Raw genomic sequence first — 25,233 nt, forward strand, 5'->3', positions numbered from 1 at the left:
TTAAAGATGTAAAACACATACACACAAAAATACTGATTTTAATATACAATTTCTATAGTTGAGATATACTTCAATATTTTCCATCTCTCAAGGAGTAGAGTTCTGTAATTAAAATACCTTTTCAATATTAAACTGTAAGCAATCACGAAAACATTACTTAACATATTTGTGCCTTGACTTTGTAAGATACATTCCAGAGTTGTCTGCAAATGAAACATGTTAAAGATTTTTTTTTTTTAATTTGACAGAGATAGAGAACGAGCGCACAAGCAGGGGGAACAGCAGAGGGAGAGGGAGAAGCAGACTCCCCACCGAGCAGGGAGCCCGACAAGGGGCTCGATCCCAGAACCCCAGGATCATGACCTGAGTCCAAGGCAGACGTTTAACAACTGAGCCACCCAGGCGCCGCAACACATGACACATGTTAAAAATCACTTCTCACTGGAAAAAAAAAAAGAAAAAATATCGGTTCGGGTTTCAGTCAAGGTGAACATGCAAGAATTGTTATATTAATCTAAGGATTCTGGAGATAAACACTATACGGTATAAATGAAGACTTTGGATTCATTCTTTAAAACTATTGGTGTACAGGGGCGCCTGGGCGGCTCGGTTGGTTAGGCATCTGCCTTCAGCTCTGGTCATGATCCCAGGGTCCTGGGACGGAGCCCTGCGGCAGCTCCCTGCTCAGCGGGGACCCTGCTTCTCCCTCTCCCATTCCACGTGTTTGTGCTCTGTCAAATAAATAAAATCTTAAAAAAAAAACCTATCGGTGTACAACAGATTTATAATCACTTTAGTTAACTATAGGTAAAAGTTACTTCAACTGTAGGTAACACGGTTACTACTTCAAACCAAAATACAAGAAGTCCTGGCTCATTTGCAACAACGGGGATTCAACCAGACGGTATTACCCTAAGTGAAATAAGTCATCAGAGAAAGACAATTAGAGGATCATAAGGGAAGAGAGGAAAAAATAAGATGAAACCAGAGAGGGAGACAAACCATAAGAGACTCTTAATCACAGGAAACAAACTGAAGGTTGCTGGGGAAGGATGAGGTAACTGGGCGATGGACATTGAGGGCACGTGATGTAACGAGCACTGGGTATTATATACAACTGAAGAATCGCTGAACTCTGCTTCTGAAACTAATAATACATTATATGTTAATTAATTAAATTTAAATTTTAAAAAATTAAAAAGCACTGGCTCAGTCTGCAACTCTGAAAGGAAAATTAAGGAAATCCAGAATTTTTTCTGCTTCTTTGACAAAAGAAAATAAGGCAGATGATGAGTTAAATTATTACATTGTAATGCCTCCTATGACATCCAAGTGTTTGAGAACTTCCAAGCTGTTTGTTTTTAAAAGGAACTTCAAAATAAGGCAAAAATAACATTATATTATTTTGCCTTATTTTGATATTTTTATGAAATAAAATATTACCATACTTTTCTTCAAAAATAAAAATAAAAAAAAATAAAAAGAACTTCAAAGCCCCCAGTGGTGGTGTTCCAAAAGTGAATGTCATACACTGAAACTAATAATTAACAACAAATCTTCCATTTATTTGAAGCAATTCAATTTCAAAAACTTTTAAGTTACAGCAGTCACAGGAAAAAAACAGGGAACAGTCAGAAACAATAAAAGAATAATCAGGAGTGCTGCATTTTTTTAACACTGTCATGGCTTTATTCAAAACACAGTTGCACAAAAGTATTAACTTCAAAGTTTTTAAAGGAGAGTTTGAGGAAATTTAACACACTATATACATACTGCCATACAAAGAGCATTAAAATAGGACCAAAAACTTCTACAAAATATAAAACCCACCCTTACTTATTTGCATGAAAATGCCACCCACAAAGCTAAATAAAGTCTTAAAAAGTTATTTGGAGGCTCTAAATGTTGTTTTCAAACCAAAGAACTCTAATTTTGATTGCACAATAAGATGATTGATAAGAAAGTCAATATATAGATTTCATTTTAAAAATAAGTATTTTATAGTCTGGCATATACTATGCAATGAGAATTCTTAGGGACTAAAACAGGGCATTTCAACTGCTAAAAAAGGAGTAAAGTGTTAGCCTTTTGGACATTCCAATCCCCCCACTGAACTTATTCCAAGAGTTTTATTTCAGTCACTTGTGCAACTTTTTTAGTTTACCCACAAATAACTTTGTAATTTTTATTTCAAAACCCCAAGTCATACATCTGAAACTAAAAAAGTAGTTCTTTGCTCAGTAATTTAAATGTGTCCCAGTATAGAAGTATAACTTCAATTAATTTCCTGATGCTACCTTTAAAAAAGTTTACAGATATTCAAAGCAAAGCAGAAGAAAATTTTGCCAAGATTTAAAAACCAATTGCCTTGAACACGGAGCCTCCGCTGCTACAAAAAGGGAGGCGTACTTGTCTACTCGTATTATTATATTTAGTAGCCATACAAAGAAATACACCCATCCCAAATATTTTTCTACTTTTAATGGATTTCCACTTGAAAACAAATCTTAATTTTAATATTTAGTTTCAAATATTTTTCCAACTGCCCAGTATATTCCAATTAAATGCTGTATCTGGTAGTACCTTAAAACTATAGGAAGAATAATTAAAGGTTCTACTCAGAAAAATTAGAAATACTTTTCAGTGTGGTATCTAAATCATTTGGGATGCTAACTTCCCCAAAAATGTGACTTGAATGTCTCATTAATTATCAACAGGCAAGTGTTCTGACTTTTGCGGAACATCAATGCTGCTTCTGAAAGCATCCTCTGCTTTTCTTTCTTCGCCCTATTGATACAGTCTGTACATCTTGTTAACCAAGGAAGAGTTACAGTAAGCAGAGTCTGTTGCATAAAAGTGTATTGATAATAATATTCTTATCTCACAACATACTCCATTTCTTTCACTTAGCTTGTTTAAAACTGAGACAGTCTGAAAAGATGGCTGAGGCATAAAAGACTACATAGAGGTTTTCCTGGGTAGCCAGAAGTTTCCCAACTTTTTTTGGAGATGGAGGAGAGTGAAACAAGAAATGAAAGTGGTCATAAAGGAGGAAAATAAAGAATGCACACTTAAAAAAAAAAAAAACTGCTGGCATGTTGCGATTTTCAGCTAGAAAAACAAAGGGCTCACCTGCATGTCTCTGAACTTTGTGTAAGCATTTTTCCTTCAAAAATAAAATCTTATTAGTCACCTGGCTTAAAAGGTTTCAAAAGCCTCCACAAAAGCCATGAACTATATTGTTGAATAGAACCTTTGCTATTCTGCTCCTACTTTCTAAGTTACTCATGTGACAAAGAAGCACCCAAATACCCTTAGCCAAAAACAAAAACAGAAACAAACAAACAAACAAAAAGGTCATTGCCTTTAAACTAAAGATCTCTGGGTCACCTCTAAAAATATAACCAACTTTTCAGTCAAGAGACTATTTTCATTTCATATTCCAGCCGACTGTGATTTCAGTTAACTTATAAATAACTTTATAACCTTATGAATGAAATGCACCAAACTACGCCTGTGTAAAAGTGATCATGTTTTAATTATGGCCTAAAAATAACTAATACAGTGAGCTTGAACGAGAAAAATGAAGATTCTAAATAAATTGCTAGGGAATTTCACAATGGGGTCAAGGAAAATTTTTTCTCTACGTACAATATGATCATTAACAGACTAGTAAATCTTATTTGGAATGATAAGGCAAAAATAGTAAAACCACACTTTTCCTATAAAAAGTTACAGGTTATCTTCTGTAGGGATCGCTATGGTACACGAAGAAACAAAGAAGATGTGATCACTCTATTGCACGCCCAGGAACATTAGGGAATCTGTGGACTTAGAATGATCTAGTCATCTTCTTCATCTCCATCATCTTCAGCATCTCGTTTCCTTTTTTCTCCTCGAAGACCTTCCTCTTCTGAAGGAAGAGTGAAAGAAAAATTGTAAAATACTCAATTTTAACAAATGAATATTTGTTAAATTACAGTTTTGAATCTATCTTATTGAAAACTTAATGGCATAAAAAATTATACGTTAAGTTTCTTCTCTGAATTTCTTTCAATTTCAGTGTACTGAACAGACAATTTTAATAGACTTAGAAATCCGTAAATAATGACAGCTTGCTGTGCACCCTTGTGGCCAAATCATGAAGTACGGCTCAAGAACTAAGGGTCTGTCATTAAAAGAATCATTAGTAAATTTTTAAATTTATTTTGAAAGGCATAATACGGAGCAAATCTGAAAACAACATTATCTGGGAGTTCAACTGCTCTTCTCTTAGAGATAAGGCTTCATTCACCCTCTTCAAAATAAAAGACCTAAAAATATAATAAATTAAGCTCAAGGTTATCTCATCTCTTCATACCAGTTTTGAAAAAAATGTTATAGGCTGGGTGGTTTTTTTAATGAAATTATTGAATGCCCTGGGAAAATCACTTTTTGTTTTTTTTTAAAGATTATTTATTTATTAGAGAGAGAGGGAGTGAGAGAGAGAAAGAGCACAAGTAGGCAGAGCAGCAGGCAGAGGGAGAGCGAGAAACAGGCTCCCTACTGAGCACAGCGTCCGATGCAGGGGCTCGATCCCAGGACCCTGGGATCATGACCTGAGCCGAAGGCAGACACTTACCCGACTGAGCCAGCCAGGTGTCCCAGAAAATTTCTCTTTAAAAAGGTTTCACAGGGACGCCTGGGTGGCACAGCGGTTAAGCGTCTGCCTTCGGCTCAAGGCGTGATCCCGGCGTTATGGGATCGAGCCCCACATCAGGCTCCTCCACTATGAGCCTGCTTCTTCCTCTCCCACTCCCCCTGCTTGTGTTCCCTCTCTCGCTGGCTGTCTCTATCTCTGTCGAATAAATAAATAAAATCTTAAAAAAATAAAATAAAATAAAATAAAATAAAATAAAATAAAATAAAATAAAATAAAATAAAAATAAAAAGGGTTTCACAGGGCGCGGTAGCTCAGCCAGACATCTGCCTTTGGCTCAATGATCTCAGGGTCCTGAGATCGAGCCCCGCAACAGGCTCCACACTAAGCCTGGAGCCTGCTTAAGAGTCTCTCTCCCTCTCCTTCTGCCAACCCCCACTACCACTCGAGCTCTCTCTCTCTCCTTCTCTCTCAAAAAAAAAAAAAACTGTACACCTCTCAATGCACTCAGTTACCAAAATCAAATCAGAGGCCAGTAATAATTATAAAGACATTCTTTAAAGCATGTAAATAATAACTATAATTTTAATGTTATAGGATGTTTTTTATGGCTAATGTAACTCACCCTCTTCTTCCTCCTCTTCCCCTTCTTCAACATAGTCATCATCATCTTCTTCATCCTTGAAAACCAAATATTCAGTTTGAGGAAAAAAAGCCATGACACACTTTTCACCATTTGGTAGTAATACATTTCAACAAGAGCAAAAAACTATGGTTATTCTGTATTCTGACAACCTCTGTCTAACTTATATAGGTCTTTTTTAAGAACTCAACTAAATCTAGTTTATAAAAATAAGTTATGTTTTAGACCAGCGCTATTTAAAAGAACTTTCTGCAATAATGGGGATGTTCTGTATCTGTGCTGTCCACATGTGGCTACTGAGCATTTAAAATGTGACCAGTACAAGGGCACCTGGCCGGCTGAGCTGGCAGAGCACACGACTCTTGATCTCAAGGTTGTGAGTTCGAGCTCCACAGTGGGTGTAAAGATTACTTAAAAATAAAATCTTTAAATAATAAAATAAAATGTGACCAGTACAAATGAGGAACTGAATTTTTCACTTTATTTAATTTTAACTTAAATAACCAAATATGCCCAGCGGCTACTATAATAGACAGAGTAACTCGACAATTTCAAAGAAAGGTTTTCTATTTTATAGAATGAGATAGGAATTACCTGAATCCTAGCCCCAACATAGTTATATGCATTGAATAAGTCACTTAATCTCTCTGGACCTCAGTTTTCCAATCAATAAAAGGAAAGTATCCATCTAGAAAGATCCATAAATTCCTTCTACATCTAAAAATCTACACATTAAAATAGCAATGTCAATAAAATCACAAAACTTGATCTACAACTTTTGTGGAAGGAGCTGTTCTGGATAACGCAGATGTAAACATAGCCTTGAAACATCATAACTTTTTTTTTTTTTTACTTTAACCAATTGGAATATAAATCTCTAAAGTGCACTTCTATCATTTTATGCTAAACCTAACAAACCTTTCTCTTGAATCAGTCACAATCATTTGATCATGACCATAACACTAATTACTATTTGCCGATTCCCTCAGAGCCTATCAAAATACGGAGGATGGTTTTCTCCTTTTAAAAGTGACCCTAGCCTGTACTTTGAATTGTATCTCTTCCTAGTTTTCATGCCTTCTCTTTTCAATTTTACTACTTCAATTTTAATCTGCTATGGATTCAGAAAATAGACTGGCAAGCTTATTAGAGAACTGAATATAAAAGAGAAAATAGGTTTAGAATAACAGCTTGAACACTCTCCGACAAAGAAAATGTCTTTTGTTGCTACATTTTGGTTAATCAGAGGCTTTTTACACTTACTGCCATGTTCCAAATAGTTGAACTCTACCGTATGTTTGAAAAAAAAAATGGAACCAATCTAGGGTCTCCCCTCCAACCCCACAAAAGTTTGCTGTTCCTTAAAAATACTTTTAATTGGCAAATGTCAAGAACTGCTGGGTAGTTAGCGGGAAACTTGGACAGCCCATCTTTTTCACAGTATCCACAGCCCCATCTGTGTCTAGAAATACTAAACAGAACCTGATTTCCCAGCACATAGCTGGAATCCCAAGAAACTCAACTGCACGACGCTGATATCAGAAATCAATCTTATACAATCAATTCAAACATGGAAAAGCATTCTATACCAGGACACCAACAAGATACAAGGAGGAGAAGGAATAAATGGGGTAGCCAATAGTATAAAAAGGAACCACAACAGAAATCAGGAAAACCTAAGGCTTTAAACTAAAGAAGAAAAGAAAGGAAGTGAAGGTAAGAGGAGAGAGGGGACAGGGAAGAGGAAGGGAGTGGAAGGGAAAGGAAAGAAAGAAAAAAGAGAGACAGAAAGACAGACAAGGGACACATTTTAAATATCTCAGATCTGTGGAGAATGATAAATAAGGATGTTTAAATATTTGTGATTTTTTAAAAAAACATTTGAGATACTAATCACATTTATCCTTTGATAATTTAGAAAAGCCCAAGTCTCTTCTCCGGATTTGTTTTAAACAAAATATGGTTAGACTGATTGATTCATGTTTTTAAGCCTTTTTTAAAATTGAAGTATAGCTGACACACAACGTTACCCTAGTTTCAGGTGTGCGACACAGTGACTCCACCAGCCTGCACCTTCAGCCTGGCTCACGGCAAGTACAGCTATGGGCTAAGCCTTTAGTCTTTCATATCATCTATTAGATAATACCCTCAATAAAAACTCAGCTTTCACCAGATGCTTGTTCAGTAGAAACTGTGGTCTTTTCCTAACTAACGGGAAAGAACGTTTCCTCACTGTACTCTGTATAGTACGGGGATCACAATTCCCAATTCTTCTAAAGCCCCCATACCCGTTTTTAAAGAAATATACTACACAAACATAAAACACTTCTTTATACATATTAATTTCCTACCTCTGAAGAGTAACTGAAATAAAAATAATACTCAAACCAAAAACAGCTACTCAAATCCCATTTCTATCTCCTTCTACTTTCTTTTTAAATCTCAACAGTCTCGGAAGCTTCTGACTCTCACCTTCTAAAAATAAATTTAAAACATAACTAATTTAAAATATTAAAAACATTGTAAAGATCCAAACCATTTGATCATGTCTGAAAACTTCTGGTACATGCTAGCTGGGTATTACACTGACTTATTGTGGGTATCATCTCAGAGATTTTTGCTCTATACTTAACTATGTCACTTTTATTTTATTTATTTATTTATTTTTAAAGATTTTATTTATTTATTTGAGAGACAGAGAGAGCACAAGCAGGTGGGGCAGCAGGAAGAGAGAGAGGGAGAAGCAGGCTTTCCACCAAGCAGAGAGCTCGATGCGGGGCTCAATCCAGGACCCTGGGAGCTGATGCCTAACCGCCTAAGCTACCCAGGCGCCCCTTATTTCTTTTTTTTAGAGAATCTTTTTTTTTTTTTTAAAGATTTTATTTATTCACTTTTGCGAGAGAGAGAGAGAGAGAGAGAGAGAGCATGGGCGGGGGGAGGGACAGAGAGAGAAACAGACTCCCCACCCAGCAGGAAGACCCACGTGGCACTCGATCCTAGGACCCTGGGATCATGACTTGAGCCGAAGGCAGACGCTTAACCGACTGAGCCACCCAGGCGCTCTGACTATATCACTTTTAGTTAATGTTCCCCAATATTCAATGGAATGATAAACACAAACATCTGCAGTTGGTCGAAAGTCATTTTTAAACTACTTAATACTATTTAAACTTAAATGAATTACTGCAAAGAAAAAAGCCAAATACAAAATAACATAAGTCCATTATTTTACTAAGTAACTTAAAACTCAGGGGAGGGATGCCTGGGTGGCTCAGTGGGTTAAGCGTCTGCCTTCAGTTCAGGTCATGATCTCAGGGTCCTGGGATCAAGTCCTGCATCGGGCTCCTTGCTCAGTGGGGAGTCTGTTCCCTCTGCCTGCTGCTCCCCCTGCTTGTGTGTGCACTCTCTCTCTCTCTGACAAACAAATAGATAAACTCTTTTAAAAATTAAAAAATAACAAATAAATAAAACTTAGGGGAAAAACATTCAAGCTGAATGCTGATGTAAACTGAACAGGCTGATTCTCTCTATGAATGCTTAAAGTGCTATTCTCTATTATTGTACAGCTGCCAAGTCACGAAGGCCCCAAACAAGTTTAAGTTCTATTTTTTTCCACATTAGTTTCGTATTTAAAATGGTCTCAGAAAAAAATTATCATTGATCAGTGATACTATCTATCTAACCAATGTAAAAGTCACTGAGAACACATAAGAATACTAATAATTTCTAGTCTAAGAGATATTATTTTTAATAATAAAAACTTGAATTATGAAAATAAAACTCAGTAATTTAAAAACATTAGGAGGAAACAGTAATTCCCAGGGGTAAAGATCATTTGTTAGTCAACTGACACTTCCTGTGAGCTTACTATGTCCCTGTCAATGTACGAGATACTGAGACCCTCCCCTTAAGGAGTTCGCCACCTAATAGAAAGTGGCCAAATAAATAATTTTTTAGGCAAGTGTCTACAGGCAACAGAAGACTAACCGAGATTCAAAGGTAATGGAGGAAGGAGTGATTATCTATAAAAAGTTAGAGAAAGCTTCAATAATGAGACAACTCCAGAACTGAGTTTTTCAGGAGTTCACAAAGCATAATCTGAGTGTCAATCACACAAGTATACACATAAGTAAAATGCCATGGACGTGTACAGAAAATCAGTGCACTTTCCAGGCTTCAACTACACTATGTTTACCTCAGTAAAAAGGGAAATAAAGTTCATCAGACAGCATGGGTACAAAGTCATTTCAGATAAAAGTAAACAATGTGTCTACAGACAGAAAGGCAAGAAACAGCTCGGTGTGACAATTTCATTTGGTATCGAGGGAGAAGAGGCTAGAGAAGGAAGCAGGGGCTAGATAATGATGGGCCTTGTATGCCTGGGTGGCAACAGGGAAACATTAAAGTGTTTCCAGCAGGCTAGTGATAGGATTACATTTGCATTCAGGCTACTACGGAGGAAACACCTAAATGGTGACACTGTATTCAGAGGGACCGTTTGGAAAGCTACTACAAAACCATAAGCAAGAAATAATCAGGAAAAGGAAAGTTTTCCTGAGTGCCTACAATGTGCCAGGGACTAGATACTTTACATACATTACCTTGTTAAATCCTTAAAAGAAGCCTAAGAGGTTGATACAATCTTAGTTTTATAAATTCAGAAGCTGAGGCTCAGAAACTTTTGTAAAATGTTTCCACCACAGTGCCCTGCAGCTCCACGCAGAATGGATGTGAAAGGTATCTGGGCAGTAAAATCAATAGATGTTTATGATCATCTGAATACAGTACGATCTGGGGGACAGTGGGAAAAATGACAGGCAGACAGATACACTCAGACCCCCGAGTTAGGAACACCTTTCAGATTTCTACACAACTCACTATTTACAGTACTTGGCCCTATGCCTAAATAATTAATTTTCAGCGCACATAAAAACTGCCTATTCACCTGGATTTCTTCTTTCATTAAGTACGAGAGGCCCACTTCCTCTTCTCCCTCTCCTAATTCTGAGCCTGCTTCATCCTCATCCTCATCGTCATCCTCTTCTTCCTCCTCCTCCTCTTCATATTCTTCAGGTGGACCAGCTTCATCTTCCTCTTCCTCTTCATCATCTTCATCTCCATCTTTAAAAATATTTGAAGATGAGCAAATGGCTGAGCAAATGTTTCTTGCAAGTATGTTGATCCTATCTGCCCTTGTCCCAGTCACTTCAAACTCTTAAGCCAATGGGTAGGTGGAAAGTATCTCAGGGTGATTTTCTTAAGATTTCCCTTTAAAGGGGCGTCTGGGGGACTCAGTCCGTTAAGCATCCAACTCTTGATTTCAAGTCAGGTCATGATCTCAGGGTCATGAGTCAGACTTCACACTCAGTGGGAAGTCAGCTTGACTCTCTCCCTCTGCCCCTCTCCCTGCTCGTGCGTCAGTGCTCGCTCTCTCTCTCTCTCTAAAATAAATAAATAAATCTTTAAAAAAAAAGATTTCCCTTTTACAACATCCATATTTACTATCTGAGAAATATGGTTTCTATTTTTTTTATGATTTTACTTATTTATTTGAGAGAGAGAGAGAGAGAACAAGCTGGGGGTACGGGCAGAGGAAGAGGAGAAGCAGACTCCTGACTGAGCAGGGAGCCCGACAATGTGGGGCTCGATCCGAGGGCCCTGGGATCATGACCTAAGGCAGATGTTTAACCAACTGAGCTACCCAGGGACTCCAAGAAATATGGTTTCTATTTTTTTTTTTTTAAGATTTTATTTATTTGAGAGAGAGAGAGCAAGCAAGAGAGCACAAGTAGAAGGAAGGGCAGAGGGAGAAGAAGACTCCCTGCTGAGCAGGGAGCCCGATGTGGGACTCAGTCCCGGGTCCGGGATCATGACCTGAGCCAAAGGCAGACGCTTAACCAACTGAGCCACTCAGGTGCTCCAAAATATGGTTTCTAAAATACTGAATATTTCCAACGCATAGATTTTCATTGAAACATTATACGCACTAAAGTTTGTTTTACCTTGTAGATACTTCAAAACCCGCTTCTCTATCATTCTATCATTTTCTAACATTGTTTATCCATCAGATTTCTTTTTACGGTAAAAAAATTTTCAACCAAGAGTAACAGTGTCCCATTACTAACAACAGCCATTCCATCATCTGAACTGTTAGTCGCCCATTTATCCAATAATGTAATTTCACCACCTAATTCTAGAACATTTCCATCACACCCCCTCCCCCCCGCCCGTGAAAAAAACCCATGGTCATTAACAGTCACTCCCCATTCTCCTCTCACCCAGCCCTGGCAACCACTACTCTGCTTTCTGTTTCTATGAATTTGCCTATTCTGGACCTTTCATACAAATGGAGTCACACAAAATGAGGCCTTTTGTGTCTGGCTTCTTTCACTACATAGAATGTTTTCAATGCTACAACATGTATCAGTACTTCATTCATTCTTATGACTGAATAATATTTCGTTGTATGGATATATCACATTTTGTTTATCCATCAGTTGACAGGCCATTTGGATTGTTTCTATTTCTTGACTATTATGGGTAACACTACAAGGAATGATTCCTTTTTTTAAAAAAAAAAGGTACTATTTTAAAAGTTTCCACTTTTACTAGGTGGTGGTTAAACAAGTTTACACGTACAGAAAATTTCACAGAACTTGATAGTACAATAATCATTAAATTCCCCAAAGCTATCAGAAATCTGAAAGAAGAAATACAGGATTAGGGCTGTGGGTTTTGTAATTTTTCTTGTCTTACTAACATCTTTTTTTTCCAACACCTAAACATCCAGGCCCCATCTAAATTGCACAGGTAGACTGGGCCTATATTTATAAGCATTAAGAACAATTACCCTCCTCCTCCTCTTCAGAGTCTGGTGCTTCGTTATCCTCCTGATCAAATCCATCTAAGTATGTGATTTGCTGCAGCAGTTCAAAAATACTTTCTCTGTAATCTTCCAGGTTTGTGATCTCACAGTTAAACAGATCAAGACTTTTCAAATTTTTAAGATTTTGCTGGAAAAGGAAAAAGTTAAAACTTACATTTCAAGATTTTAAATACTATGTTATTTCTTTTTAATTCATGAACCAGAAAACATGTACTTGAAATCAAAAGAATGATTTTTGGATTTTTCAAATTTTATAATGAAGGGTTATTGTATCAATAACTCTCTTTTTTTTTTAAGATTTTGTTTATTTGATAGAGTGAGCAAGCAAGCAAGTGAGCACGATGCGGGGGAGAAGAGGGAGAGGGAAAAGCAGGGAAGCAGGATCCCCACCGAGCAGGGAGCACAACGTGGGGCTCGAACCCAGGACCTCAGGATCATAACCTGAGCTGAAGGCAGAAGCTCAACCAACTGAGTCACCCAGGCGCCACCCCCCCCCCCCCCAAAATCAATTCTCTTAATGAAGCCCTGTATGTAAACTCCACAAGAGGAGGAACTTTGTGTTGTTCACCACTGAATCTCCAGCACCTGGCTTAGGGCCTCACTATTAGTAGCCACTCAATATATTTTGTGACCAAATATGTGCATAAATAGGCAACAACAATAATGTGGTTAGCTGAAATCCAGTCAAGCTTATTATCAACCATTTCAACGTCCTCCCAAACTTTTTTAAAATTGGAGCAACAATTTTCTGAGTTTTACTTCATCTCATACCAGGAAATAAAGAAGCAAATAATAAACTAACTAAAAAAAAAAAAAAATCAAGAAGGAAGGAAGAAGAACAGAATTTAAGAAAATACTGAGAAGCTTAAAACCAGATATTCAACTCCTGAAGTTAATAAAATAAATTTCTCAGATTTAAAAATTCATCTGAATGTTTTATTCTAAGAGAAGAGAAAGCAGTAACCATCTGGATTAAAACATGTAAGAAACTCAGAAGTTTCAAAGAGTGAAATATAAATCAATAAGATAAAACACAAGCAAATCTCAGAAAATCAACCAAAAAGGAGCAAGTCCAGAGACTTTCCACTCACCAGAGCTTCTACTGTACTGAGATCTTTGATTTTGTTTCCACTCAGATTGAGGTAGGTAAGATTTGGACATTTCTCTGCCAGGACTTCCAAACCTCCAGAAATTATATTGTCACTAAGTTCCAACTATATATTCAACATGGAGGAGAAACAAACAATGGTGAAGGCTTAGAGCAAATCAGATTTTTTTTAAGTTTTTTTATTTATTTAAATAAACTCTACACCCCATGTGGGGCTCGAACCCACAATCCCGAGATCAAGAGTTGCATGCTCATTGACTGAGCCAGCCAGGCACCCCCAGATTTTTAAAATATATCAATTTGAAGAAGGAAAACAATTGTCATTCTCTCTGGCTTCAAGAGACTGCCACAAACTATTAATTTCCAAATTCCCACCTCTGATCACCAATAATATTAGAACCCCTTATAATAAGCTTCTAAGCCAAATTTGGTTCCAGATGTGTTACAGATTTTATGTTTCAGAGAAAAACATGTGGTAGATATTAAATCCAAATTCATGTCATAAAGCAATTTCATTACTAAGTTTAAATTTCTAAAAGCTGTTTTAGAGCTGATTCTAAAATCCTACATAAGCCATTTTCTTATCTCTAGAAATTTAGAACCTTCTAATTAAAAGGCAGAATGGTTGTTTCATTTGGCCAAAACTTAGACATATTAGCCCTTGGCTTCAAAATTATGATGATTTCACACTTACTACCAACTTACCTTTCGAAGTTTATTTAAGCTGGGCAACCGGGCCAGTGAACTTAGTTCGACATTAGCCATACTCAGAAACTCTAGTTTTTTAAAAGTATCATTCAGGCCTTCAATTTCCCCATTGACACAAAGGCAATTATCAAGGACTAACTCTGTCACCTGTAAGACAGAAAATGAATGATTCTTTACTTTGCAGTCTGTTTAGCGAAAGACCTGGGTCAAGACACACTGGAAATGTGAATATTAAAACCATCAATCCCCTTACACAGATCCTCTTCATTCTCTCCTTCCCCACCAAAAACTGAAATACAATCTAAAGTCATCATTATAAGTTAACATTTTAAATTTAAACTTAGACCAAGAAGTTCAATGACCGCTCAAATCACTGATGAATAAAAAACAAAACTTTGAAAAAGGTCTCATGTGAAACTTGCTTCTGCCCCTGATGAGAAGGATTCTCAACATCAGGGCATATATTTGTGCAGTGAGGGGATGCCCCGACTACTGGGACGGGATTCAAGTGAGCTGCCCTAAAACAGCAGAGAAAAGAAAGGAAACTATTTTACTCACGTTACAAGTTTAAACCCTCTTATCTTCAGATGATAAATGCCACTGTAACTCAAAAATTCCTTGTTACCCTTCATGAAGAAATGTTGGAAAGTTCATTCTGAGAAAGCTGGCTTTCGGAGGTTATTTGTTCTTAATAGCAGGGCCAAACAATGTCACCCAGAACAGTACATCCTTGACAAAATGTTATTTCTCTGTAACACCCCGGTAGCATTTTTGTGGACTTCTCCCCATGGTGGAGAGAAGTGAAGGGGGGTAGGCTGCATCCTCCTATTAGGTCAGAGTTGGAGAACAAAACTTGCTGGTATGGACTGAAAAGGACTTAATCTAAGGGGGAGACAGGAGACCCTGGATCTCTACTCCCAATGCAAAAATATGTTTGAGGAATTTTGAGGGCTAGAAACTAAACAAGGAATGCCACCTTCTCTATTTGAATATGACTGTGACATAATTATTTTAGAGACCAGAGTAAGCATATGATCTCCTGTTTAGAGGTAAGGAAGCCAACACCCAAAGGGTAAGAATGACTTGGCTAGGGTCACACAGTTGGTATGACAGAGCTGTGCTTCCACTCTAAATCGTCTGACTCCTAGTCCAGCTGAGCCGAGGAGAGAGGTCCACCAGATTTGGTGTCAGAAAACCAGTTCTTTCACTTAAGTAAGTAAATTCACTGCCCTGGGTCTTCTTTTGTTAATTTGGATTCTAGAACAATACAATTCACCTTACAAGTCTGTCCGAAGGAGAAAGGTAAATAACAAACACAAAAAGTGTTTCTGTAAACTGTAAAGAGCGATACAAATATACGAGACCGTTATTACACCATAGGGGAGGAAGGAGAGGCTGCAAAAAGGCAACGTCTGGCACCCCCCCCCCAACATTGGAAAGGAAATTACTACGGGTAGGGTAGGTAAACAAAACAGGGTAAGGGGGACCAAATCTACTTTTCCAACCCAAGACACTCAAAAGCATTCTAAATGGGTGCTCCTGAGAGGCAGTTTTTGATTTTGTTTGTTTTCCTGAAGCCCCCGAACTATAGAAAACTCCCAGCTCTCTCTGGGATGATAGTAGCGACTGTTTCCTTCTCCCTGCCCTTTGCTAATTTCAGGGAAACAGAGACTAAAAAAAAAAAAAAGAAAAAAAAAAAGTACATAAAGACCTTGGGTTCCCACTCTGCACGCCGCCACAGCCCACCAAACAGACCCTACTCATCTTCTGCCCTGATACGCACAGGCACGACCCCCACCCCTGTTGAAACAACTACATCGCTTATATTCCACTTCTAGTGCTTATTTCAGAGGCCGCAATTAACAAGACTTGACGCTTTCCTCCGCGGTCTGAAGTGCGAGGTTCCTCGCGGGCCACCGGCCGCGCTCTCGCGACCAGCCGCTCCGACCCACGGGAAACCCCACTCGGGGCGGGGACTCCTCAAGAGAAAGAAGGGTCGCCTCCCGGCCCGCGTTCCCAGCGCCTCCGCCCCGGGCGGGGAGGGCTGGGGGAAGTCGAGGAGGCGCCCTCGAAAAGGAGGCGGAAACGCCTCCCGTCCGACCCCCGAAAAGTTGACCGCGACCAGCCTCACGTGGCCCCTCCCAAACCCGTCTCTTTAACTAAGGCGACAGCAGCAAGAGCGCATCATTTAGTTTCGCCGAATCCATCTTTAAAGCACAAAACTACTACGACCCAGTTGTTGAGTTTTATGAAACCTTCTCCAGGGATCAAATTCGGAGTTGCGGCCACTACGACACGACACGACACGCCGAATATCGTTACACCGCGGGGGGACGAAGAGGATTACGCCTCGCGTCCCCTCCCCACCTCCGGTCTCCGCGATGACTCCCAAAACTTACCCGCGGCGGGGGAACCGACCGCTGACCCAGATTCCGCCCGGCGGCGGTCAGCGCGCGCCGCTTCCCGGGGGAGTGGGCGCCGCCGGCAGCGGGCGGTCCTCAGACTCTGCCGGGGACCCCAGCCCGCGCCCGGCGCGACGTCAGACACCAGGGGCCTCGAGGCCGGGGGCACCCCCCCAAAAAAGAAAAAAAGTTGGCAGCATTGCAGAAAAGTTGGACTAACTTCTCAGGCGACGATGGCTGCGGCAGGGGCAAGTGGGACTGGGGGGTCGCGCCCACGCAGCCGGCCCCCGGGAGAAGGAGGGAACCAAGTGGCGGAGCGGTCCCCAGCACGCCGCTTCCCGCCCCCACTAGGCCTGGGCTCCCGACTCGAAGAGAGCCTAAAGAGGCTAAGCCCCAGGCACACACAAAAACGCCCCTAGAAACTTAAACCCTTCGCCATTTTAAGTAGAAGATTTTAATGATTTAACACTTAAAATTAAGTATCCCCTCAACCCTAACCCCAGGTGGGGGTTCATTATCCCTCCCCACACACCCACCCGGACCCCCACAAACCCGATCCTCTGAATACAGGTCTGGTGGGGAAGGGGAGGGGGCTGAGTCATCTCACCTCCTCCGGGGCTCTGTTCCTTAACTCCAGGTTAATCCTCTTCTTCATCTCCATGTCCTCCTCCTGCTCTTCTGCTACTACTCCCTTCCCTTACCCTTTCCTGCCTTTCCCACTACCCCCAACCCTTAATTTTTAGAAGATTTGGAAATGAATGAAAAGAAAAGCAAATATAATCGCCCACCACCTCCAGATAGGTGTGGGGGAGAAAGAAGAGAATAGCAAATGGAGTCCAAGGAGTTGGAACTCTAACTCGGCTGCCCCCACCTCCTTGTCCACACACTCGCGCGCACTCACACGCACGCACACACACACGCACGCACACACACGCGCGCGCACACACGCGCGAGCGCGCACACACACACACGCACACACGCACGCACACACACACACACACCGCAGTTCCTTCCCCTTCAATGGCTGCTCTGAGACTGAGCCTCCATGACACGGCACCGCCAACCCCCTGGCCTACACTCCACCCACCTCCCGAATGTATTGGTTAATTCTTCAGCATCACACTGTTTCATTGGATCGCATAAATGTCCATCAGTTTTCAGGGTGGACCTGAACCAGAAGCGCTATGTCTATTGGCTACGAGCAAGCGCGCAGTTAACTCCGATAGGTCCGGGAGGGTGTTCGTCCTGGGGAAACGATTTTGAATCGCAGTAGCCCCCCTCCTTTTCTTTGTGTGGTTGGCGCGCTTTCCCTAGACGTACGGACGGTTTTGATACCTGCTGGATTTGGTTTTTCTGTTGTGTTCTTAGTGTGAAAGGGAGGGAGAAAGCATCCTTCTTATGTGCCCAGGTGGCAGGACTGATAACACGCACCGGCTCTTGGCTGTTTCAAAGCACCTTGCGGCCAAGGTGCACTGAGCTTTCGTGGCACTGCCCGGCTGAGGATAGGCTTCAGATGCAGAACCAGACGCCGGATAAAGATAGTATTTTAACTTCCAACATGAAGGACTGAACGTTTTTGAAAACAATTGGGTGACGTATATAAGTTAGGCACCTTTAAACAAAACTATCCTGGAGGAATTGTTACTGAGGTAATTGTTGCTGTAATAAACACCAAGACCTTGGAGGAAAAACAGTGCTGGGCTAGTGAAAATCAGACATCATTTCGCATAGAAATGGTACTGCAACGCCTCTCCTTTCTAATTTCCCTTTGGTTGGTTTCCATGGATATCTGTAGGTTAAATGTGCTTTTAAAATCCATGAATGTGAGATATAAAAGAGAGGGATAAGAATGATCTTTTTAAATTTTGTTTTGAGAGTCTAACTTCTTAGTTCTTGCTTAAATTTGTCCTTTTCATTCCCTTACACCATTCTCAGGATAAATACCCGAAGAAATTCCAAATGATTTAGGGAAGAAAGTGGGTGAATTAGCCCAACCCCTCTCAGAGCGGAGTGCTTGTTTGCTTTGTTTTCAGTTTCTCTGGTTAGAGACCGTAGGGTTTCAAACAGACTCCTCACCACTTTGCCACCACCCCTCCTCCTCCCACACAGAGACACACAACTCCTCAATTAGGCTTGATTTAAAATGTAAATATTTGGTAGTTAGCATGTTAAATACTTCAAAGGAAAACAAAATAGTGATTGTCTTCTCCTGAATAAGTGTTTCCTTTGAATTCTTGAAAAGAAGATTTTGTGACGATGAAAACAGAGGGAGAGGGAGAGCTTTTGGTATAAAATGACATCTCTGTGGGGCAATTCGGTGTTAGTTAAGTTTGTTTTAACACAGGCTAAAGGAAGCCAGGATGATATGAAAACAACCAAAACAGATTGAGGAAGAGCTTTTTTAAAAAGGGGGGTGGGGGGGGATGAAAGAGCTAAAAAGAAACTTGAAAGCACATTTTAGTACCAGCTTGGGAAGAAGTCCTGTGGTCTCATCCCACCAGCCACTGGAACTCTGGCATGAAATCCCAAAGAGAGTTCAGGGAAGGAGATTCAGATTTAGGAGTCATACACATATGAGTGATAGTTAGGGCTATGAGAAAAAAAAAAATCATAAGATGCCTACAGAGAATATATTTAATAAGAAGGCTATCAGACAAAGGGGAGAAAAACATGATCGAGGGGAAAGAGGAGAGAGGGATTGTCTACCAAAGTAGTCAAAGAAACTGAGGAACAGGTAGAAAAGAATGACGTGAATTCGAGGGGGAAAACTGTATGGAAGCCAAAGAGTTTCAAGGAAGAGATAATTATTGAGGTTAAATGGTAGGATTTTTGTATCAGAATACATTAGACAGAATGGGAGAGTATGTTGGAAATAATGAATGTAAGGAGAGGCCAGGAATTCATTTTACCCTTGGATAATAGCTTCACAAAGTACACTGTGGTAAGCATAGACAGGGGTCCACCAAAGTGAGCCTTCCCCCCATACCAATGGTCCCCACCCTCACGTCATCTCTCACGTGCCTTACCTCAATACCTTGAAACCTACCTCTTTCTAGTCTTAATCAAGAAGCCAGGATAAGAGGCTGGGGAAGAAAGATTCTCCAGAGGGCTGGCGCTTGGAAAGACAGGTGCCTGGGAAGAGGTTGGATGAAGAACATTACCAGGCTAGTAGATGGGTGTATGGAGCTAAACGAAGGATGTAAAAATAAAATAGAGCCAGGAGAAAAGCCAAACTCATGAACTAGAACATGTTTTAAGCTGAGGTAATGAATGAGGCAACGTTTATTTTAAATGGTAGAACGAAAAGTGAGGTTAAGTTCTCAGGAGGTGGATGAAAGCAAAGGAGCAAGGAAAGGAATGAATGAAAGGCTGGCTCAGAACACTCTAATCCACCAATAAGAAGCATGCACCAGGATATTATTTAACTCAATGTGCCTTTATATATTTGTTAAGATTTTATTTGTTTATTTGACAGAGAGGAAGCGAGAGAGGGAACACAAGCAGGGGGAGTGGGTGCAAGAGGGAGAAGCAGGCTTCCCACCGAGCAGGGAGGCCGATGCATGGCTCAATCCCAGAACACAGGAATCTTGACCTGAGCCGAAGGCAGATGCTTAATGACTGAGCCACCCAGGTGCCCCTCAATGTGCCTTTAATGTTCAAAAGCTAAACTCATCTTCTGCTGCTGAATATCTTCTGTTGTCCTCCAGATCCACTCTTCACCCTTCTCCACCCTGCTCTGTGACACAAAACCCACAGAGTCCTATGACTTCCTGGGTTTGGTCCATAGGAGAGGGCACTGGCAGGAGATCGGAAGTCTGGAGGACTGTGAGATTGGAGTATTTATTCCCCCAACTTCTTCATACCAAGTCATGACAAAAAAGCTGAGTGTCTCTACCAAAAGCCATAGATTCTGTGGTGACCACCATGATATAGCACCCAGATTTTTGTTCAGGAATGAAGGACTTATTCCCCCTGGAATCTTCTTTTCTTTTCTTTTTTTTTTTAAGATTTTATTTATTTACTTATTTGTCAGAGAGAGAGAGAGCACAAGCAGGGGGAGCAGCAGGCAGAAGGAGAAGCAGGAAGAAGGAGAAGCAGGATCCCCATTGAGCAAGGAGCCCAATGCGGGGCTCGATCCCAGGACCCTGGGATCATGACCTGAGCCAAAGGCAGACGCTTAACTGACTGAGCCACCCAGACATCACTTATTTGCCCTGGAATCTTGAGTAAATAAAGCATGACTGTTATTTTTTTTTAAAGATTTTTTTTTAATTTGACAGAGATAGAGACAGCCAGCAAGAGAGGGAACACAAGCAGGGGGAGTGGGAGAGGAAGAAGCAGGCTCCCAGCAGAGGAGCCTGATGTGGGGCTCGATTCCAGAACGCCGAGATCACGCCCTGAGCCGAAGGCAGACGCTTAAGGACTGAGCCACCCAGGCGCCCCGACGACTGTTATTTTAAACTATTCAGTTTTTGAGGTGACTTGTTACAATGGGTAACTAAACAAGAGCAATAGCTAAACAAGGTATACCCAAGGTCCTAAGATTAGTAATTCGTAAAGATGAATCTCAAATCCAGTTCCTGTGATTAAAGTTAAAATCTTTTCCAAAGGGGACCATTGTAATCCTGTTTAATTCATGGATGCACAGAATGTTCTGCTCCCTGAAATATCATTCTTACTCTCTACTGATGCCCAATATGCCATAAATAGATATTCGATATTACGACCCCTGCTGAGATACAAAAACTGCAATATAATTAATAAGTAAACTTGATTATTCTATTTAACCTTAGTTGAAGATATTTATCAGATTTTTTGAGAAAAGATTTTGATCGATACCATGAATACCATAAAATAATTGAACTACCCTACATTTTCCAGAATTGAATGAGACGGTGGCTCAGAACACTCCAATTCCATTTTTCCAATTCCATTCTTTCTCTAATTCGATATCCTTTTCACTTTGGGGATTGTTAGTGAATGCGGAAGTAGGAAGCATACGTATTATTACAGTATATCTTTTATTATTGCTGTGTAAAAACCAAATGTGGTGGAATATTTGCAAAAATTTAAAATTCGTGGTTGAGATTTTCCAGTTTGAGTCACCTCTTTATATGTTAACATCATGTGACCTAGTTTTAACATTAACCAAAGTCAAATAAAATTGGAAGAGTAAGTCTTGCAGAAATAAATCCATATTGCTGTAGCAAATACAAATGATTTAGAGATTTTGCAATCTAAGAATTATTGCATCACTGCATTGCCCCAGTAGCACAAGTAATAAATAGTTGTCTTAAAAGAAATTTGTAACCTTGGCAACAAAATTACTTTCAGAAAACTAACTTGAAACTTCTCTTTAAGAGGCAGAGAATTTGGGGCACCTGGGTGGCGCAGTCGGTTGGCATCTGCCTTTGGCTCAGGTCATGATCGCAGGGTCTTGGGATGAGTCCTGCATTGGGCTCCCCGCTCAGCAGGGAGTCTGCTTCTCCCTGTGCCCCTCCACCCTGCTTGTGCCCTCTCTCACTCTCTCTCTCTCTCCAATAAATAAGTAAAATCTTAAAAAAAAAAAAAAAGAGGCAGAGAATTTAATATACATATTTACTTCCATTTCTTCCCAAACCTTACTAAAATAACTTTGAAAGAATAAGACCTAAACCCAAATTTGTAACCGTGTGGTGACGGATGTTAACTAGATAAATGGTGAGTATTTCACAATATATACTAGTATCCAGCCATTATGTTGGGCACCTAAAACTATGTGATGTATAAATTATATCTCAATAAAAAAAAATTTAAAACCTAAACCGGAAAGAACAAAGAGAGTGAGCAAAGAGAAGACAGACGATGAGAGAGCGCAACAAAATATTAGCATCTGTAAAGTGATGTATCATGTAGTTCAGAAATGCTTCCTTACTCCTGATGTCTTACTTCTTGTGAAAAGAGCTCAGGTGGTGTAACTGGGCCTCTCTCGGACCTTTGTTCACCCACCCCAAGTAGAGTGTTCCACCCTGCTCCGTCCTCCTTGCTCTTGGCAGAGGGAGCCTGTTTGTCAGAACACAAAATTCTGCTTTGCTCCTACACACGGAAGTCTGCCTCAGTCCAGCCTGGCTGGTTCTGAGCACAGTTAGCAGGCCCTTTAACTCCCATACTAAAGTGTACCTCCAGTTGGCCTCCAACAGTAATAAAGATGATATGTTTACCTCCATATTTGCCTGTTGCTTTATTTCTCAACTTGTTCAGGACCCTGCATCAAGAAAGAATGCCATGATTGGGATTCCCTTCAGAGATCCCAGTAGACTAGAAGTAATCATCTTAGAAGAGAGGAGAAAGTTGAAACCTAACTGCCTGAAGGGGATTGAGAGACAAACTGATTTACATTAGAACCACACAAAACTTCTGAATTTGGAGGCACTAAGAATCCCTGAAGATGAGGGTGAGGGGAGGGCTAAAACAGATTTGGTTGAAGTTCATGTTAAAAGCAACTGAATTCATTCCCATCTCTGACCCACAGAGGTCAAAAGAAGGTATTCTAAACTCAGAGACACCTGCCATAACTAAGACCAAGATAATGTAATGAAAATTGGCAGGAAAAGCAAAAATCTGTATTTCAAACAGTGAGAACTCTCCCCAACAAACCAAACCCTTTCTCTCCATTCATCATACAATTGGATGTGCCTTCAGGTAAAAAGTTAGAGATTTCCTGTCTGAAGAAACTGAGCAGCCTAAGAGACAACTCCAGAGATATTGACAGAACAGTAAGAAATGGCCGGATACCTGTCCCACCCCTCACTGCATAGTCTAAGGGTCAACAAGCTTCCACGCGCGGTAACCCACACCACTTGAGTGCCTCACTCCTAAATGCAAATGGATAGGGAAGGATCACCAAATATTTTAGAAAGGTCTTTCACATAAAAGCAGAGACCAAAAATAAACAAACTGAAAAAAAAGAAGAAGAAAAAGAAGAAGCAGAAGACAATTTTTAAAAGAAAGCCTAAGTTAACATTATAGAAGATAATGTGTTTGTGTAAATAAAAGAAAACAGTGCTATAAAAGGAACATTCAGGGGGTACCGGGGTGGCTCAGTAGGTTAGGCATCTGCCTTCAGTTCATGGTCCTGGGATTGACCCCACGTCGGGCTCCCTGCACAGTGGGGAGTCCACACCTCCCTCTCCCTCTGCTCGTCTCCCTCTCTCCCCAACTCATGCTCTCTCTCTCTCAAATAAATAAATAAAACCTTTAAAAAAACATTCACAGAAGAAAGAGCTTATGAAAATTAAAAGTATGAATGCAGAAATTAATAATTTGATAGGGGTGACAGATAAAGTTGAGCAAATCTCCCTGAAAGTAGAATAGTAAGCAAAAAGATGGAGGAGCTTGGCTGGCTCAGTCGGTAGAGCATGCAATTCTTGATCTTGGGGTGATGAGTTCGAGCCCCGCATTGGGTGCAGAGATTAAATAAATAAATAAATAAGTAAATAAGAAGTAAAAAGATAGAAAATAGAAGAAAAAAGTTAGGAATATTAGAGACCAGTCCAGAAGTTTCAACATACAGTTAATAAGAGTTTCGAAGAAGAGAACATATAAAACAAAATTATCAAAGAAAAAATATGAGAAAACATCCCAGAGCTGAAGCGCACAAACTTTTAGGCAAATGAGCCCACTGAGCGCTCTTTCAAGAAATAAAAAAGACCTACACAACGATACATTATCATGAAATTATAGAACATCTAGGGTAAAGGAAATATACTAAAAGCTTCCAGAGAGAAGTCAATCTAACTTCAGAACTGAAGGATAGAGAGTTCCACGAGGAATAGAGAGAGGAGTTGTATTTTCAACAGTGAGTTCAGAGATGAATAAGCATCTATAAAACTAAAGCAAAGGGTGGGGGGGGCAGAGGGAGGCCATTATCAATTCAGGGGAAATTAAAAGTTGCACAAGAGAAGACATATACACTGTTTGGCTCAGCTGTGAGTAAATATTGATGATTTTCTAAATGCTGATTTAGCTAAAATTATGATTCAATAACTAATCACCAGGGAAATGCAAATCAAAACCACGATGAGATCTCTCACACCTGTCAGAATGGCTAGAATCAAAAAGACAAGAAATAACAAGTGTTGGGGAGGATGTGGAGAAAAAGGAATCCTCATGCACTGTTGGTAGGAATGCAAATTGATGCGGCCACTTTGGAAAAGAGTATGGAGGTTTCTCAAAAAATTAAAAATTGAATTACCATATTATCCAGTAATTCCACTATTGGGTATCTACCCAATGAAAACAGAAACACTAATTCAAAAAGATATATGCACCCCTATGTTTATTGCAGCATTATTTACAATAGCCAAGATATGAAAGCAACCCAAGTGTCCATCCATGGATAAAGAAGTTGTAGTATATGTGGTATGTAACACAATGGATTAGTCTTTACCCATAAAAAAAGAATGAGTTCTTGTCATACGCAGCAACACAGATGGACCTGGAGGGTCTAATGCTAAATGAAATGTCACACAGGAAAGGACAAATACCATATGATTTCATTCATATGTGGAATTTTTTTTAAAAGATTTTATTTATTTATTTGACAGAGAGAGACAGCCAGCGAGAGAGGGAACACAAGCAGGGGGAGCGGGAGAGGAAGAAGCAGGCTCCCAGCAGAGGAGCCTGATGCGGGGCTCGATCCCAGGACCCTGGGATCACACCCTGAGCCGAAGGCAGACGCCTAACGACTGCGCTACCCAGGCGCCCCTTATATGTGGAATTTAAGAAACAAAAGAAATGAGCAAATGAAGAAGAGACCAAAAAACATACTTTTTTTTTTGGTGGGGTTCCCAAGTTTTATTCAAGAAC

General features: G+C 40.1%; 1 protein-coding gene across 2 annotated transcripts; it reads right to left on the reverse strand.

Annotated features, from left to right (window-relative positions):
* Window positions 1-1,544: 1,544 nt before the first annotated feature.
* On the reverse strand, window positions 1,545-17,431 carry ANP32E (acidic nuclear phosphoprotein 32 family member E). Of its 2 annotated transcripts, none has more exons than XM_045777146.2 (7): window positions 16,994-17,431; window positions 13,982-14,131; window positions 13,260-13,382; window positions 12,133-12,295; window positions 10,228-10,403; window positions 5,265-5,319; window positions 1,545-3,913 (listed from the first exon to the last, which is right to left on the reverse strand). In XM_045777146.2, the coding sequence occupies exons 1-7, from the start codon at window positions 17,045-17,047 to the stop codon at window positions 3,843-3,845; spliced, it is 792 nt and encodes a 263-aa protein (XP_045633102.1). In that variant the 5' UTR covers window positions 17,048-17,431; the 3' UTR covers window positions 1,545-3,842. The 2 variants fall into 2 exon arrangements, with proteins under 2 accessions (XP_045633102.1, XP_087722366.1); XM_087866240.1 differs by lacking the exon at window positions 16,994-17,431 and adding an exon at window positions 16,384-16,404.
* Window positions 17,432-25,233: the final 7,802 nt, after the last annotated feature.

The sequence above is a fragment of the Ursus americanus genome, chromosome 12 (genome assembly GCF_024610735.1).
Source record: "Ursus americanus isolate L20-20 chromosome 12, mUrsAme1.1.p, whole genome shotgun sequence".
NCBI lineage: Eukaryota > Metazoa > Chordata > Mammalia > Carnivora > Ursidae > Ursus > Ursus americanus.

Bases quoted from the DNA above. Each gene is read 5' to 3' on its own strand.
- ANP32E (XM_045777146.2), bottom strand. From the start codon at position 17,047: ATGGAGATGAAGAAGAGGATTAACCTGGAGTTAAGGAACAGAGCCCCG. The intron at 13,383-13,981 runs GTAAGTTGGTAG...TTGAATATATAG, and splicing joins GCTTAAATAAACTTCGAAAG to TTGGAACTTAGTGACAATAT. The intron at 10,404-12,132 runs GTAATTGTTCTT...ATATTTTTAAAG, and splicing joins CTCTGAAGAGGAGGAGGAGG to ATGGAGATGAAGATGATGAA.